This window comes from Palaemon carinicauda, chromosome 8, assembly GCF_036898095.1.
Source record: "Palaemon carinicauda isolate YSFRI2023 chromosome 8, ASM3689809v2, whole genome shotgun sequence".
Classification (NCBI taxonomy): domain Eukaryota; kingdom Metazoa; phylum Arthropoda; class Malacostraca; order Decapoda; family Palaemonidae; genus Palaemon; species Palaemon carinicauda.
This window is the reverse complement of record NC_090732.1, coordinates 60,528,125-60,545,884: the sequence shown is the minus strand read 5'-3', so window position 1 is coordinate 60,545,884 and position 17,760 is coordinate 60,528,125. Positions and strand designations below refer to the sequence as shown.

The 17,760-nt window shown below is 50.1% G+C and overlaps 1 protein-coding gene across 1 annotated transcript in view; it reads right to left on the bottom strand.

The window, feature by feature from the left end:
• LOC137645741 (uncharacterized) overlaps positions 1-17,535 on the bottom strand; it is a 326,800-nt gene extending 309,265 nt beyond the window's left edge. The window contains exon 1 of the mRNA XM_068378640.1: positions 17,310-17,535. Coding sequence (XP_068234741.1) covers positions 17,310-17,370 — 61 coding nt within the window. The 5' untranslated portion in view covers positions 17,371-17,535. The remainder of the gene's footprint in view (positions 1-17,309) is intronic.
• Positions 17,536-17,760: the final 225 nt, after the last annotated feature.

The window sequence follows — 17,760 nt, the reverse complement described above, 5'->3', positions numbered from 1 at the left end:
TTACTGATTTCTATACTCAAATATATACATAAACACGAAAAAATGTTTACAGTACATATATATTGAGTAAAAGAAGAGTAAGTGATTAAGTAAAGACAAAACAAATAATGGCTGCCAAGCGAGGACGAAGCCTGGCACGTCTGCCCATCGTCCGAGCCAAAAGTGAAGTGAGACATTTCACCGGTGTGTGAGGGAGGGAGAGGTAGCAAGCTACCCCTCCCCCTACCCCTGCTAACTAGCGCGGGGTAGGAAACCCTCGTTAAAATCTAATGGCTCGTCATTTCAGCTACGCCGAAAGCAATACCCAATGTAAATAGCGTGGTTTGTATTTCGATTACGGAACAAATCCCTTTTGGCCTTCTTCTTCCGGCGCCGGGCAAACCTCTCCCACTGGGAGGTAGACCACTCCCTACACTCACCGCATACATTACCACTATCACACCGTTGGCCCCTACAATGAGAACACAAGGTGTGAGGATCTGTGTCGACCGCCGACATAAAAGTCCCACAAGGGCGGTCAGGTAATCCAGGACACGTACGCATTATTATTAATAGAGGCCAACTTCACACACTCTGTAGAAAAAGAGAAAGCAAAAACAGATTAATGGCAGTCAAGTGAGGGTGAGAGCAGACACGTCTGTTCATCACCCGAGCCAAAAGCAAAGTGAAGTATTCAGAGGTGTGTGTGAGGGGGGGGGGGGAGGGGGGGTAGCAAGCTACCCCTCCCTACCCCCCGCTAACTAGCGGTGGTGTTGTAAACCCACGTTAAAATTCTAACGGCTCGTCATTTCAGCTACACCGAAGTAATAACCCCCATATTAAATAGCGTGGTTTGTATTTCAGTTACAGAACAAAGAAAAATTTACCTAACACTATTTGTAAAATCAATATAAGCACTGAAAAGGGATTTACTGATGTTTTATACAGAAATGTGCTGAAAAACTTTTTGTAAAGCAATACTGCAAGTACCAAGTGTACCTCTATACCTCACATCTCTATAAATACTTTAGCCACTTATTTCATAGCAACCAGCCATTTCCTTTACTAACTTCACTTTGATGGCTGCTTTTCCCATCCCATACAGCAGGGGAACCCCACTCTCTACAGGACCTCCACTGTCGTTTTACCTTGTTCGTTCAGAGTATTTAACATTTCAGATCGCGTATTGTTCATTTACTGATAAATCGTCACTGTCAAAGACTCATGAAATAAGAGTCTTCAGTTTCCTCTTGAGTCTCGGGGCCGCAAATTTAGAGGCTATGGAGCCTACAGTAGACATATATCTAGGTTTCAATAGTTTGAAGCCATCTGTAACTATTCTTGTGTCGACACGATTTGTTGGCTGCGCAATATGTAGCAGTTCTCTTAAGTATTTTGCAAAAATGAGGACATGGGGGAAGAGATCCTTCAAAATTCACAAATAGGTGAACAACTTGATGAATAAAGGATTTTATGAAAGAAGCTAAGAAAAAATACCTTTGATGACCAATATAAAAGGACACAAAAATAACTTGGTGGTTCATCGTATATATTTTAAATTCAATTCTCGCTTTAATCGGCAGCCAGTGTAAATCATTTAGTATAAGGGTGATCCTTTCTCTAAGTGGGACACCTTTTATTAGTCTTGCTCCTCTGTTTATTATGTTTTGTAACTTCTTAAGTTGCACTTTTGGTAAATTTTAATAGATAGAGTTGCAGTAGTCAATCCTGGTAATAACACAGTTTATCACAAGTTTCTTTACAAAATTTTCATCCAGGTACTTTTTTATAAACGCAATATTTCTTGGATGATAACCAGCAATTTTTATTACATTATTTATTTGGTCATTTAGAGACAGGTTAGTCAAGAAATACACCTAGATCTCAAACTTTGCTAGATATCAGCACCGAGTAATTATTTATGTTCATTCAAATATCACCTAAGTTTCTCACGCTCTTTCTCTTGCCCACCACCATGAATTCATTTTTGTTCTCATTTAATTTTAGTTGATTAAATGTCATCCATTTTCTAAAACTATCAAGGATTCGGTTTAGAGTTTCAGTATTGTCATGTACATCATTTATCAAGTAAAAATGTGTGTCATCTGCAAATAGTTTAAACTTCACGCCATGCCTTTGTAGTATTTTCGATAGATCAATAGTATAGATGCAGAATAAGATTGAGCCAAGTACACTCCCTGAGGTACCCCACTGTTTAAGGGTTCATATGATGAATAAGAGTTTCCAATTTGTACACAGTAATTTCTAACAACAAAATGGAGTTTTTATGATAAAACAAAGTTTTATGAATACTTACCTGGCAGTTATATATATACAGTATAGCTAATGTCTCTACTTTCGGCAGAATTTTTCAAAACGCGGCAACCGCCTTGTGGTGGTTGGGCGGTTAGGTGGTTAACAACCCTTACAGGGTGGTACAAGGAATCATTCCCGTTTTCTATTCTTCAGTTCACCTATGCCCGACCTGTCTCATGAGGGGAGGTGGGTGGGTTAGAATATATATAACTGCCAGGTAAGTATTAGTAAAACTTTGCTTTATCATAAAAATGACAAATTCGGAGATAATTTGTATTTTTCCTAACCATACAAACCTTAGCTATTTACATTGGGTATTACTTTCGGCGTACCTGAAATGACGAGCCATTAGATTTTAACGAGGGTTTCCTTCCCCGCGCTAGTTAGCAGGGGTAGGGGGAGGGGTAGCTTGCTACCCCTCCCTCCCTCACACACCGGTGAAATGTCTCACTTCACTTAGAGGTAGGACTTGACTTGGGGGACAGGGCTGGCAGGCAAATATATGTAAATAGCTAAGGTTTGTATGGTTAGGAAAAATACAAATTATCTCCGAATTTGCCATTTGTTCTGTAACCGAAATACAAACCACGCTATTTACATTGGGTGACTAACCCCTTGGGAAGGGTGGAAAGTCCCCAGCCATACTGGCTTTGGCTTACCCGGGGACTCAGAATCCGAGTGAGTCGCACTCGAGAAAAGGAGTCCCTGCACCTCACAAGTTCCTTGCTCCGCAAGGAAACATGGGGCCTACATAAGCTTGTGTGTGAAGGAAGAAAGTGTGACCCGTCCTAGGCAGTTGACCTGGAGTTCCAAAAGGAACTCTGGGTTAGGACGTTCCCAATACCACCTCGTCAGGGTATGGGGGACGCGACAGTATTGACTCAATACTCGGAACACAAGGAAGCATGGTTTACCTGCAGAGGTTTGAGGTCAGCTATGCAGAGACCAGGATGCTGCTTCCCCAGTAGAGGGGACGATGAAGAAAGAAGTAAGGGCCAGACATACTTCTTTCATTCATGCAGACTAAAACCTGATAACAATGCCCTCAACCTTCTGCTACCTGTCCAAAAAGGAGCCTGAGGTTAGACCAGCTGTAGTGTAGCCACCACAGAGCGATAGAAACGTATCGATACTCCTGTGGGTCACGTCCTGCAGGAAGCGGGCTGCGAAGGTCATTAGACGCTTCCAGACACCAGCTTGTAAAACCTGGGTCACAGAGTAGTTCTACTCGAAAGCGAGGGACGTTGCGATGTATCCGACATCGTGCTGTAGGGCGACGTGACGGGGGAGGGTCTGGATTCAGGTCGAGATGAATGCCCTTGAGTCCGAGCTGAAGAGGTATACTGGTGACTCTCCCCTGTGTCCTCCGTGCTCCCAAACCGGTCCGCGCGACGGAACACCGTCGGTCCGAGCGACGGAACACCGTCCGTCCGCGCGACGGAACACCGTCCACGCGACGGAACACCGTCCACGCGACAGAACACCGTCCGTCCGTTGGTTCGCGCGCGGGCGAACATTGGAGAGCATGTGCGCAGTCGCGCATGAGCGTAGGCGTGCAGGCACGTGGGCGTGCAGGCACGTGGGCGTGCGGTAGCGCGGGCACGTGGGCGTGTGGACGCGCAGGCACGTGGGCGCGCGGGTGAGCGCAGGCGGTCGGGAGACCGATTACGTGTAGGCGGGCGATGGCGCGTTGACGAGCGATGGCGCGTTGACGAGCGATGGCGCGTTCTGGCAAGCGATAGCCCGTAGGAAAGTGAAGGCGCGTCGGCAAGCGTTGGCAAGCGACGGCGCGAAGGCGAGCGGTGGTGCGTTAACAAAACGCTAGCGCGCAGGAGCATCAGGAAGGTGAGCGCTGAAGCAAGCTGTTAATCAGGCGATCCTAGACGGTCAGAAAACCGTTGGCGCACATTGGTGCGTGGCAAAAAAGGGCGCGCAGATGTGCGCTGGCGATTGAAGAAAGCTGGCGCACAGAAGGACAGAAGTAAAGGTGAGCGCTGGAGAGCAGGTGGAAGATCTACAGCAAGACTCAGCTACCGGAGATCGTGGTCCACAGCAGGCGAGCGCTAGATCGCTACTGATGGTCTCCAGGGGAACTGACACGCGTGGCAGATCGATGGCCATCGTTGACGCGTAGGAGATCGCTGACGAGCATGTGAACGTTGACATGTCTATGGTCGCTGGCGAGCAGAAGGCAACGCGTGGAAGCCTGTGCGTAGAAGATGAGTCCTTGTCCAAGACCTGAACCGAAGTTCTAGATCGCAAGGGCGAACGTGGGCGCACAGGGCGCGTAACAGGAACCAACAGGAACAGCAGAGATGATCATCATGAGAGCGCTGACGAACAGGAGAGCGCTGACGAACAGGAGAGCGCTAGTGATCAGGAAAGCGCTGATGAGCAGGAGAGCGCCTGTGTGCTAACACTGAGCAGGAGCAGGAGAGCGTCTGTGCGCTAACACTGAGCAGGAGAGAACACAGCAGAAGGACGTGCAGGGGAACCCTGACACGCAAGGGAAGAACCCCCGTGGGAGGCAACCCTTTGCCCCGAAGGGATCGTTGTCCATCGGGAGGCTGATGTCCGTCGGAAGACCGTTGTCTGTCCGTAGGGAGACTGATGTCCGTCGGAAGACCGCTGTCCGTCGGGAAGACCGTTGCCCGTCGGAAGACGAGGTCAGACTGCTGTCCATCTGCACCAGGGGCGGAAGATCAAGAAGAAGGAGTTGTAGGCTGCATACGGAGATTCAAAAAGGTGCCTCTTAGCACCCTTATAGGGAGATGGGAGGCCCTTACAACGAGGCGGACGGTGAGCCTTACGGCGAAGGAGGCCAACAGCAACAACAGCAGAAGAATCCTTCGAAGAGGAGTCTCTATGAGTGTACTCTCTCGCGAACGAAAGAGAAACACTTTGTAGAAGAGACTGGTCAGCCAGTGACCTAAAAGGAGCAATCCTCCGAAGAGGGGCTCCTGCAGTTGCCCAGCCCCTTGAGCGAAACTGCAGGTGCGACCGCTCAGCACCAAGAGCATAGTCGCACGAAAAAAAGGCAAGAGAAGAACCCCCCAAAAAGGGAAAAACTCAAGCCTGGACAGGAAAAAACTTCCCTCGGAAGGAAAGTTACCCACCAAAGGAGGCGAGCCTCCTGAGAGTTCTAAAATGAAGTGGAGAGCTGTCAATCGTCACGGGAGTACTTCCAGAAGAAGGAGACACGCCCCTGACGAAAATCCATAGGGGAGGCAGCAACAGCCGAATCCCCAGGCCTCAACAAGACAGCTCACACCGTTGCCACATCACATATTACAGAAACGAACTAGATCGGTAACTGTAAAAAAAAAAAAATTAAAAAAAAATCATTAGTACACATTCATTCCCCCGGGAAGGCTCCGAAGAGGAATCCCGAGGGAAAGGAACATGACAAATTCGAAGATAATTTGTATTTTTCCTAACCATACAAACCTTAGCTATTTACAGAGGGTTTACCTTTTAGCGCAGCTGAAATGACCAGCCAATAGTTTTAACGAGGGTTAATTACCCCCGCGCTAGTTGGCGGGGGGTGGGGAAGGGTAGCTTGCTACCCCTCCCCCCTCCACACACCGGTGACTTGCTTCACTTCACTTAGAGGTAGGACTTGACTTGGGGGTCAGGGATGGCGAGCACATATGTGTAAATAGCTAGGGTTTGTATGGTTAGGAAAAATACAAATTATCTTCGAATTTGTCATTTGTTCCGTAACCGAAATACAAACCACGCTATTTACAGAGGGTGACTTACCCCTTAGGAAGGGTGGAAAGTCCCCAGTCTTACTGACTTCGGCTTGCCCGGGGGCTCGATCCCTCAGTGAGCAGCACTAGAGAGAGGGAGCCCCTGTACCTCTCAAGTTCCTAGCATCGCTAGGAACGAGTGGCCTACATAAGCAGTGTGAGGAGGAGAGTGTGACTCGTCCTATGAAGTTGACCTTGAGACCTTCAGATAGGAATTCTAGGATAGGACGTTCCCCATACCACCTCGTCAGGGTATATGAGACGCAACAGTATTAAGCTTAATACTAGGAGCACAAAGAAGCATGGGTTACCTGCAGAGGTCGAGGTCAGCTATGCGAGGACCAGGATGCTGCTTCCCCAAGAGAGGGGAAAATGAAGAAAGAAGTAAGGGTCAGACATACTCTTTCATTCACGCAGACTAAGACCGGGTAACAACGCCCTCAACCTACTGCTACTTGTCCAAAAAGGAGCTTGAGGTTAGACCAGCTGTTGTGCAGCCACCACAGGGCCGATAGAAAACGTATCGAGGCTCCTGTGGGTCACGTCTTGCAGGTAGTGGGCTGTGAAGGTCGTTTGACGCTTCCAGACCCCAGCTTGAAGTACCTGCGTCACAGAGAAGTTTCTCTTGAAGGCCAGGGATGTAGCAATACCCCTGACATCGTGGGCCCGAGGGCGACGTGACGGAGGAGGGTCAGGATTCAGGGCATGGTGGATAACCCTTCGAATCCAAGCTGAGATGGTGTTCCTGGTGACCCTCCTCTTTGTCCTGCCTGTGCTCACAAACAAAGCTCGCACATGAGGACGGACTGCAGCCGTTCTCTTCAAGTAGTGCCTCAGACACCTCACTGGACATAGTAGCAGCTGGTCTGGGTCGTTTGTTACAGAACGGAGACTCGCGATCCTGAAAGAGTCGAACCGAGGATCCGGCACTCCAGGATTCTGAGTCTTGGCCACAAACTCAGGGACGAACCTGAACGTTACCTCCCCCCATCCCCTTGAATGGGCGATGTCGTACGAGAGACCATGAAGTTCACTAACTCGCTTGGCCGAAGCCAAGGCGAGTAGGAAAGCCGTCTTCCAAGACAGGTGGCGATCGGAGGCCTGGCGTAATGGCTCGAAGGGAGGTCTCTTAAGAGACCTGAGGACTCGAACCACGTTCCAAGGAGGGGGTCTCACTTCCGACTGGGGGCAGGTAAGCTCATAGCTACGTATGAGTAAAGAGAGTTCTAGCGATGAAGAAATATCCACGCCCTTTGATCTGAAGGCCAAGCTTAAGGCTGAGCGATAGCCTTTCACTGCCGAGACAGAAAGGCGCATTTCTTCTCGCAGATACACGAGGAAGTCCGCTATTGCTGGAATAGTGGCATTGAGTGGAGAGATACCCCTTCCACGACACCAACCACAAAAGACTCTCCACTTTGCTTGGTAGACTCCCTCAGAGGACCTTCGCAGGTGCCGAGACATTCTCTCCGCAACCTGTTGCGAAAAGCCTCTCTCCGCGAGGAGACGCTGGATAGTCTCCAGGCATGAAGCCGAAGCGAGGCTACGGCCCTGTGAGGGACGCCGGAGTGGGGTTGTCTGAGAAGCTCGTGTCGTGGAGGAAGCTCCCTTGGGAGTTCCATCAGGAGTTGCAGAAGGTCCGGAAACCATTCCGCGTGATGCCATAGCGGAGCTACCAGAGTCATGGAACAGTTGACCGATAGTCTGGTCCTGTTGAGCACCCTTCTCATCAGACAGAATGGTGGGAAGGCGTACACGTCGATGTTGTCCCACCGTTGCTGGAAAGCATCTTGCCAGAGTGCCTTGGGGTCCGGGACTGGTGAGCAGTACAGGGGCAGCTTGAAGTTCAAGGCTGTCGCGAACAAGTCCACAGTCGGGGAACCCCACAAAGTTAGGACTTTGTTGGCTATCTGAGGATCCAAAGACCACTCGGTACTCACTATCTGCGAAGCCCTGCTCAGACTGTCGGCGAGCACATTCCTCTTGCCAGGAATGAAACGAGCTGATAGTGTTATCGAGTGGGTTTCGGTCCACCTCAGAGTCTCTACTGCAAGATGGGATAGCTGTTGCGAAAAAGTGCCTCCCTGCTTGTTGATATAAGCCACTACCGTGGTGTTGTCGCTCATCACCACCACGGAGTGACCCGCCAGGGACCGTTGGAACTGCTGAAGAGCCAGAAAGACGGCCTTCAATTCTAGCAGGTTGATGTGTAGGCACTTTTCTGATTCTGACCAAAGGCCTGAGGCCCTCTGGTTCAGAATGTGCGCCCCCCCACCCTTCTTTTGACGCGTCCGAAAACAGAGTCAATTCCGGGGGAGGACGAGAAGACTCACTCCCTTCCGCAGGTTCTCGTCGGCCAGCCACCACCGCAAGTCCGTCTGTTCCAGAGACCCCATTGGGATCCGAATGTCCGGGGAATCGGATCCTAGATTCCACCGGGACTTGAGCCGCCATTGAAGGGATTTCATCCTGAGGCGGCTGTTTGGAACCAGACGGGCCAGGGAGGATAGGTGGCCTAAGAGACGCAACCACGATTTGGCGGGGAGTTCTTTTCGCCTGAGGAAGGGTTCCGCCACCCTCCTCAGCCTTGCTATCCGGTCGTCTGATGGAAAGGCTTTGTGGAGATTGGTGTCTATTAGCATGCCTAGATAAACCAGTCGTTGGGACGGCTGCAGAGAGGACTTCTCGAGGTTTACCACGATCCCCAGATCCTGGCAAAGATCCAGAAGCCTGTCTCGGTGCCGAAGAAGGGTCGACTCCGAGTCTGCTAGGATCAGCCAATCGTCCAGGTAACGAAGGAGACGAATGCCGTTCCTGTGCGCCCAAGATGAAATCAGGGTGAACACTCTGGTGAACACCTGAGGAGCTGTGGAGAGACCGAAACACAGCACCTTGAACTGGTAGATCTTGTTGTCTAGGCAGAATCTCAGGTACTTCCTGGAAAACGGATGGATTGGGATCTGGAAGTACGCGTCCTTTAGATCCAGTGTACACATGAAGTCTTGTGGTCTCACCGCAAGTCTGACCGTGTCTGCTGTCTCCATGCTGAACCGGGTTTGTTTGACAAACCTGTTTAGAGCTGAGAGATCGATGACAGGTCTCCAGCCTCCAGTAGCCTTCTCTACAAGAAAGAGTCGACTGAAGAAGCCTAGGGAGCCGTCCACAACCTCCTGGAGAGCACCCTTCTCGAGCATGGTCTCGACTTCGGCCTGAAGGGCCAGCCCCTTTGCCGATCCCGTGGCATAGGAGCTCAACGACACTGGATTCGCTGTCAGGGGAGGTTGAGATGTTGTGAACGGGACGCGATAACCTTAGCCAATCACAGAGACCGTCCAAGCATCGGCCCCGTGTTGCTGCCACCTGCGGACGCAACGCTGAAGGCATCCCCCCACAGGTGGACATGCAGGGGGACTGCCACCCCTAGGGCTTGCGGCCGCGGCCGTCACCCCTAGGAGTCTTGCCTCCCCTGGAGGACTTACCGCCCCTCTTGACCTTGGCTGGAAAGGGCTGGGGCTTAGACACCAATTTCTTAGCTGCCGGTGCCTGTTTGGGAGCCTTACGAGGCTGTTGCTGCTGTTGTGGCGGGGCTGGAGGCTTATAGGGCCGAGTTGTAAGGGCCCTGTGGAGGAGGGCGTCCGTGCTGGATTTCCTCCACCTCTCAGCCGTTCGCTCCATGTCTTGAGGCTCAAACAGGCTCTCCCCCAGAAGGGAAGCATGTCGGAGCCTACACACATCTACGGCAGGGACCTTCGGATGGAATCTCTCGGACACAGCATCACGACGCTTCAACACCGAGTTGGCCCACAGGGTGGTAACCTGGTGCGCCAAAAACTCGATGGAGCGGGTGCCCGAGAGCAAGAAGGTCTCTAGGGCCTTCCTATTGGTCTCCTTGGACAAGTCCTCCGATCGCAATAGGATGCCCAGAGATCCTAGCCAGAAGTCCAGCCACGAAGTGGCCTGCATGGCACACTTAGCGACCTTCTCGAGGTTAAGGATCTCTGCCGCCGAGAACGACACCTGCCGGGCAGAGAGTTTCTCAAGGGGAACTCCCTTCGCCAGCTCCTCCACAGAGTGATGGAGAGGAAGAGCGAGGTTGTGCTCACCCAGGATCTCGAAATACCTCCTCTGCTGGAGGCGAGGAGGAGGGATGAGCTTGTTCCCGGCAGTGGAACGACTGGAGGAGGCAAGAAGTGCGAGCTGAGCGTTGGCCCTAGCCCTGGCACTCTTCAGCCCCCGAGACCAGGGCAGAGCTGCACTGGTCTTAGGGGCCTTCCGAACGTCAAACACTTCATCCAGCATCGTGTCTTTGCCTTCACGGGGGGCGATGACTGGATCCGTAAGCCTGTTAAGTTGCCTTATCAGGCTTAGGACCTGCCAGAAGGCATGTTCGGATTTTTGCTGTTCTCCTCCCAGCGGGCTGGCAGCTAAGTCTCCTGCCCCAGGAATCTCTTCCTGGGGTGATACGCGGACATTCCCCTGGGTAGTCGTGGGTTCCTGACGAATCCTTGCAGAGGATTTAGGGACGGTCTTGGAATCCTTGGATTCCCTCCTGGGAGGGATACAGGATCCCAACAACGAGGTTCGAGGGGCCCCTTCCTCACGAGACGATTCTCCTGCCTGAAGCGAAGTCTCCCCCCCTGGTGCCGAGGGGAAGACTACCGCCCCACTGGACTCACCTGAGGATGGAAAGGCCTCGTCCACGAGAGAAGGAGAGAGTACTCGTGCAGGAGAAGGGACCTTCGTGACCGACCTCTTGGGAACCAACTTCGCCCTGGGGGAAGTCACCACGAAGTCCACTCCTCTCTTTCTCTTCAGCGTAGGAGAGACAGCCGTTGGTTTGTTACCCTGGCCGGCGAGTGCTGGTTTCATAACCCTCACTAACGCCCGTGCCAGAGGACCAAACCAAGTCTGCTGCTCCAAGGACACAGAGTCCAAAATCCTCGCTAAAGGGAAAGGGATCGGGCGATCCTTTGGAGTGGACACGACGGTACCTGCCTGAAAAGAAGGTGGGGAAGAATGCTGTACTAACCTCTCCTTGTCCTGCACTACCAACCTGTGTTTGGATGGAGGTGATCCCGAGTGCCGTCTAGGAGCACGCGTTCCTGCTGCTACCACCGGCTGCGGAATTCGCCGCAAACGATGGTCGCGCGAGGGCGAATGGTCGCGCAAAGGCGAATGGTCGCGCGGGCGAGCGATCGCGCAGGTGGATGATCGCGCGGGCGCACAGGCGAGCGGTCGCGCGGGCGCGTAGGTGAGGAAGATCGCTGGCTATGTAGATCCACAGGCGATCGATGACGAGCTGGTGAGTGCAGTCACTCAAGTTGGCGATGGTGCGATGTGGCATGTCGACGCACTGGCGTGCGATGGTGAGCAGCATGCGCAGGTGAATGACCGCGTAATGGTAAGTGATGGTGAGCAGCATGCGCAGGTGAATGATCGCGTGATGGGGTGCGATGGTGATCAGCATCCGCAGGAGGGCGATCGTGCAGGGGCGAGCGATGGCGAGCAGCATGCGCAGGAGGGCGATCGTGCAGGGGCGAGCGATGGCGAGCAGCATGCGCAGGTGGCCGATCGCGTGATGGGGTGCGATGGTGATCAGCATCCGCAGGAGGGCGATCGTGCAGGGGCGAGCGATGGCGAGCAGCATGCGCAGGAGGGCGATCGTGCAATGGCGAGCGATGGCGAGCAGCATGCGCAGGCGGGCGATCGCGCGATGGCGAGCTAGAAGCTGGCGAACCATGTTCCTTCAGGAGCGTTGGAGACATTGGCGCACTAGCTGTCGGTGTTGAATAGGCGATACTAAGATCGCCTGTGCGCGCTGGCAAGCAGGTGAACGCTGGCGAGGAGGTAATCGCTGGCGCGTAGGTGATCGCTGGCGAGCTGGAGATCGCTGGCGAGCAGAAGGTCGACGCGTGTCATGTGAAAGGACAGGTGGCGCGGCGCGTTCACGAGCAGGAACTGGGAGATCGCTGGCACGTTGGCGAACATGTGTTTTTGACACACTCGCAGCACGATGTTGCGTAGCCACAGGACCAGGCAGATGGTGAGCAGGGAGTTCAGCAGGAACTAAAGGGTGGTCAGAGACCGCAGGGCGATGGTCCTCAAATGAGCGCTGACGCTCGGAAGAGAGCAGACGAGCAGGAGAGCGCTGGCGAGGGGGGCGAACATCAGGAGAGAGCCGACGAGCAGGTGAGCGTCGGCGAGCAGGGGAGTCTTGGCGAGCAGGAGAGCACTGGCGAGCAGGAGGGCGCTGGCGAGCAGGAGAGCGCTTGTGCGCTAGCACTGCTCGCGTAAGGGAAGGATCCCTTAGCCCGTCGGGTGACGAGTTCTCCAGAAGGCAAAGATCTGGCAGGAGATGGTGAGCGGTCTGCAGAGAGGTTCAAGGAGGGCGGAGCTGTAGGTTGAAGCTGACGAGGAGAGTCCCCCCCGGAGGATGAAGACCCAAAAAGGCGCCTCTTAGTCCCCCTGTAAGGGGAAGGGAGGCCCTTGTGGCGTAGCGGACGGTGAGCCTTACGGCGGAGGTGGCCTCGGGGAAGATCGTCGGGACCATCGGTCCTCCGAAGGGGAGTCTCCGTTAAAGCACTTCCCTCAGAAGGAAGCTGAGCAGCAGCCGAGACCGAAGGACTCACTTCCCCCTTCGAAGGATGTACGGAAGGAGGAGGAGAGCCTTTAGCACCATCACCCGCAACAGCACCTGCGGCGGAAGGCCCAGCCACGTCGGAGGCCTCTGTCACCACGACGTCGACAATAGACAGAGGGTCTACCTCTGCTACCACCGGCGACTGCTTAACAGCGGCCCCCAACGAGACAAGGTCAATAAGAGCGACCCTGGAGGGCAAGCCCTTAAGCACCAGGGACGACCAAATCTGTAAAAGATCATCACTGGATAAGGCATTATCAATAACCTCCCCCGGAGGAGGAGGGGGAACCGCCTCGCTATGGGAGGCGACGCCCTCTCCCCCCACCGAAGGTCGGGAAACAGAACAAGGGCCTGCGCTACCACTCGGCCGACTCTCCTTAGGAGGCGGACGAGGGGGAGCTTCGGAGGAGGTTTGGGGGGCGGAAGAAGAGTCCCGAGAACCTTCCTCCTTCAAGGCTAACCCCGGAGGAGAACGGTCTCTCTTGGACTTCTTCTTACGCCGACGGCCAAACCTCTCCCACTGGGAGGCAAACCACTCCCTGCACTCACGGAACGTGTTCTCCTGGTCACACCATCGGCCCCGACATTGAGGGCAGAGGGTGTGCGGATCCGTATTTACGTCCGACATGAAAGTCCCACAAGGACGACCGGCAACTCCAGGGCATGTACGCATTGTAAAGAAATAACTGAAGGTCAACTTCTAACCAACACACACGCTGAAAAGAAAAAGCAGAAAATTAAAGGCTGTCACGAGGGCGATGAGCAGACACGTCTGATCACCGCCGAGCCAAAAGTGAAGTGAAGCAAGTCACCGGTGTGTGGAGGGGGGAGGGGTAGCAAGCTACCCTTCCCCACCCCCCGCTAACTAGCGCGGGGGTAATTAACCCTCGTTAAAACTATTGGCTCGTCATTTCAGCTGCGCTAAAAGGTAAACCCTCTGTAAATAGCGTGGTTTGTATTTCGGTTACGGAACAAACAAGAATTACACAACAGGCACGTGCCCTCACAACCACTTACACTCACGGAAGGAGAGCTGTAACCAACACAGAATTATAACAATTATAATTATGTAATTTAAAAATGAATGAACACTAAAGAAAGAACGAAAACCCCGAAAGGAATCGTTTTACAAAGCTGAAAAATCAACAAATACAATTAGATTCATAAACTAATTGAGATAAAACGTACGGCGTAGCAACCCCCCCACACGGGATGGAAGCTACAAAAGGCGTAGTAACGTAGTAAAAGGGTGAACGACCTCAAAAGAGAGAGAGAGAAAGACCGAAGTCAAACTCGAACGCGACCCATAAAATTATACCATGGTGGCCTAAACTGCCGAGGTTCTCCACGGAGATATCGTACACTACACACACAAGCACAAACTCTGAAAAGGAAACTTACTGATTTCTATACTCAAATATATACATAAACATGAGAAAATGTTTACATATACATTGAGTAAAAGAAAAGTAAGTGATTAAGTAAAGACAAAACAACAATGGCTGCCAAGCGAGGACAAAGACAGAGACGTCTGTCCATTTCCGAGCCAAAAGTGAAAGTGGAGCATTCACTGTGTGTGAGGGGGGGAGGGGTAGTTAGCTACCACTCCCCTACCCCCCCGCTAACTAGCGCAGGGGTATTACACCCTCGTTAAATTCTAATGGCTCGCCATTTCAGCTACGCTAAAAGGTAAACCCAATGTAAATAGCGTGGTTTGTATTTCGGTTACGGAACAACTAAGCCTTCAGCTACCTCAGCAACAACAGGAGCAGGAGTTTGATTAGACACACCGGAGGCCTACGTTACAACGTCGATGATAGACAGAGGATCCATGTCTGCTATCGTCGGCGATTGCTTAACAGCTGCTCCCAGTTTGATCATGTCAAACAGGGCTTCCTTGGAGGGCAAACCCTGAAGCCCCAAGGAAGCCCAAAGCTGTAACAAATCATTGTTATTCACAGAGAAATCAATACTGTATACTCCTCCGGGGGAGGAGAGGCAGCTGCCTCACTATGGGGGGCAACTACCTCTCCCGCACCCCGGGATCGGTCAACAGAACTACGGCCTACGATACCACTCGACGGCCTCTCGGAAGAGACCAATCGAGTGGGAGCTTCGGAGGAGGTTTGGGCTACGGAAGAAGAGGCCTTGGAATTTTCTCTCTTCAAAGAAGACTTTGAAGTAGAAATATCCCTTTTGGACTTCTTCCGGCGCTGGGCAAAACTCTCCCACTGGGAGGTAGACCACTCCCTACACTCACCGCATACATTACCACTATCAAACCGTTGGCCCCTACAATGAGGACACAAGGTGTGAGGATCTGTGTCGACCGCCGACATAAAAGTCCCACAAGAGCGGTCAGGTAATCCAGGACACGTACGCATTATTATTAACCCTTTTACCCCCAAAGGACGTACTGGTACGTTTCACAAAACTCATCCCTTTATCCCCATGGACGTACCGGTACGTCCTTGCAAAAAAAATGCTATAAAAATTTTGTTTTTCATATTTTTGATAATTTTTTTAGAAAATTCAGGCATTTTCCAAGAGAATGAGATCAACCTGACCTCTCTATGACAAAAGTTAAGGCTGTTAGAGCAATTGAAAAAAATATACTGCAAAATGTGCTGGGGAAAAAATAACCCCTTGGGGGTTAAGGGTTAGAACTTTCAAAAGAGCCTGGGGGTAAAAGGGTTATTAGAGGCCAACTTCACACACACTGTAGAAAAAGAGAAAGCAAAAACAGATTAATGGCAGTCAAGTGAGGGTGAGAGCAGACACGTCTGTTCATCACCCGAGCCAAAAGCAAAGTGAAGTATTCACAGGTGTGTCACAGGTGTGTGTGAGGGGGGTAGCAAGCTACCCTTCCCTAACCCCCCGCTAACTAGCAGTGTGGTAGTGAACCCTCATTAAAATTCTAATGGCTCGTCATTTCAGCTACGCCGAAATTATTAAATAGCGTGGTTTGTATTTCAGTTATGAAACAAACCCAGGTTACCCACAAGTTTCGTCGTCGCGGTCATAGAAGTAAGTCATTAATTTCTTTAATTTTATATACCTGCACCTGCAGGTATATAAAATTAAAGATAGGGATAGGGGTTGTGACCTGGGAAGGGGGTCTGGTGGCTTGCCCCCGGCTAGGGATTGTGACCTGGAAAGGGGGTCCAGGGGCCTGCCCCCAGCTAGGGGTTGTGACCTTGGAACTTTTAGGTTAGGTTAGGTAGGTTAGGTAGGTTTGTTAGGTTCTGTACCTTTTTGTACCTTTTTATATATTGTGTAAAGGGTATATGGAAAAATGTTTTAAAATACACATACTAATATTATCTTAGCATTAATAACGTTAGCTATGGCAGTGTAACATTGGTAACGTTGCGTAACATTGCTAATGTTAGCGTTCACAGTACATACGTTCTTGACAAGTGAAGTGACACAGAAATTGAACAAGTCATTATATTTAAACATTTTAACAGAAAATATAAAACAAGAGACCTTATATTTAGGCATTTTAACAGAAAATATATGTTTTCCTGTAGAAACTAACGTGATTTAACAGGTTTTCACCATCATTTCAGTCGTAATAACAGCAACCAGTTCGGCTACTTAAAGTTAGTCAAACTGGTTGTTCTGTTAGTTTGCAGTTGAAATGAGGATCAAATTCGGTAAAATCACGTATTTACTACAGGAAAAGGTAATTTTTTACAACACCACACTCTCCATTTACTCCAAAATAATGCAATCCTGTAGTTCTCCTCTTCTTGCAGAGTAATTAGGTGATTATTTAAAATCTGGGAAAGCAATAATTAGCAAGATATGTTGAGGAAGGGGGAAGGGGTTATAAAAAGAAAATAGCCTCGGTTTCCTCACTAAACGACTTAGAACTCACATGTCAACATAGTCAACCAAACAGAATTCCTGATGCCAGCGTACATAAACAGAAGTTCGTGATGCCAGTGTACATTTGACATACTGTATATTCAAAATATACTTAACTAAAAATGGATTAACTACTCAAAAGTGTCCATAAAATACGCAAATTACAAATAGTGACACTTTTGAGTAATCACTCAATTTTTGATTAAGTATATTTTGAATATACAGTATATCAAATGTACGCTGGCATCACAAATTCTGTTTGGTTGACTATGTTGAAATGTCAGTTCCAAGTCGTTTAGTGAGGAAACCAAGCTATTTTCTTTTTATAACCCCTTCCCCCTTCCTGAACATATCTTGCTAATTATTGCTTTCCCAGGATTTAAATAACTACCTAATTACTGTGCAAGAAGATGAGAACTGCAGGATTGCATTAATTTGGAGTAAATGGAAAGCGTGGTGTTGTAAACAATTAACCAGGAAAACATATATTTTCTGTTCGAAATGAGAATCTGTGATACAGTAAACTTTACCTAATTGTCTTTATTTAAGGGGGTCCAAAAACTCATGAACAGGTGATATGCCGCAATAATCATGGTCAGAGATGCATAAAACACAAGATAATGAGTAGGAAAAATATATGGTTCATGTATTTGGCTAGAAATTAAAGTATCATATATATACCAAGATAGGTTACCTAAGGTGCCGGTCGCACTAGTATTGGTTGAAATCTAGCTAATAAATAGGCTTACGTTTCAATCCTTGGTTTAATCTCAGCAATTTCCACGCAGAATGGGGTAATCTATTAGACATGTTGCGCTACTTCTTTTACTTGCTCTGAAAGATATAATACGACATGAATCAGATTCGTCTTTCTAAGCTGAACTGTTGTACTCCAGAATCCCGATTTCAGGATTCAGGCTCCTCGTTGCTCTTTCCACAACAGGTTCAGGTTCAGAGGCGAGGCATCGCAGCCTTTGGAAAGGCGCCTCCAAAGTTTATCTTCTTATACTGTTTTGCTTTTTCCTCCACATCAGGTTTAATACTTCTTCTTTTTTTCTTCTTCTTTTCTATATTTGTTTCACTAAATAAAAATAATCCTACTATTTTCTTTAGGTCTTCCTCGTATGGTTATTGTAGCTCAATTACTTCACTCCTTTCTTTTCTATATTCCTGGTAAAACAACAATAAATGTATCAAATC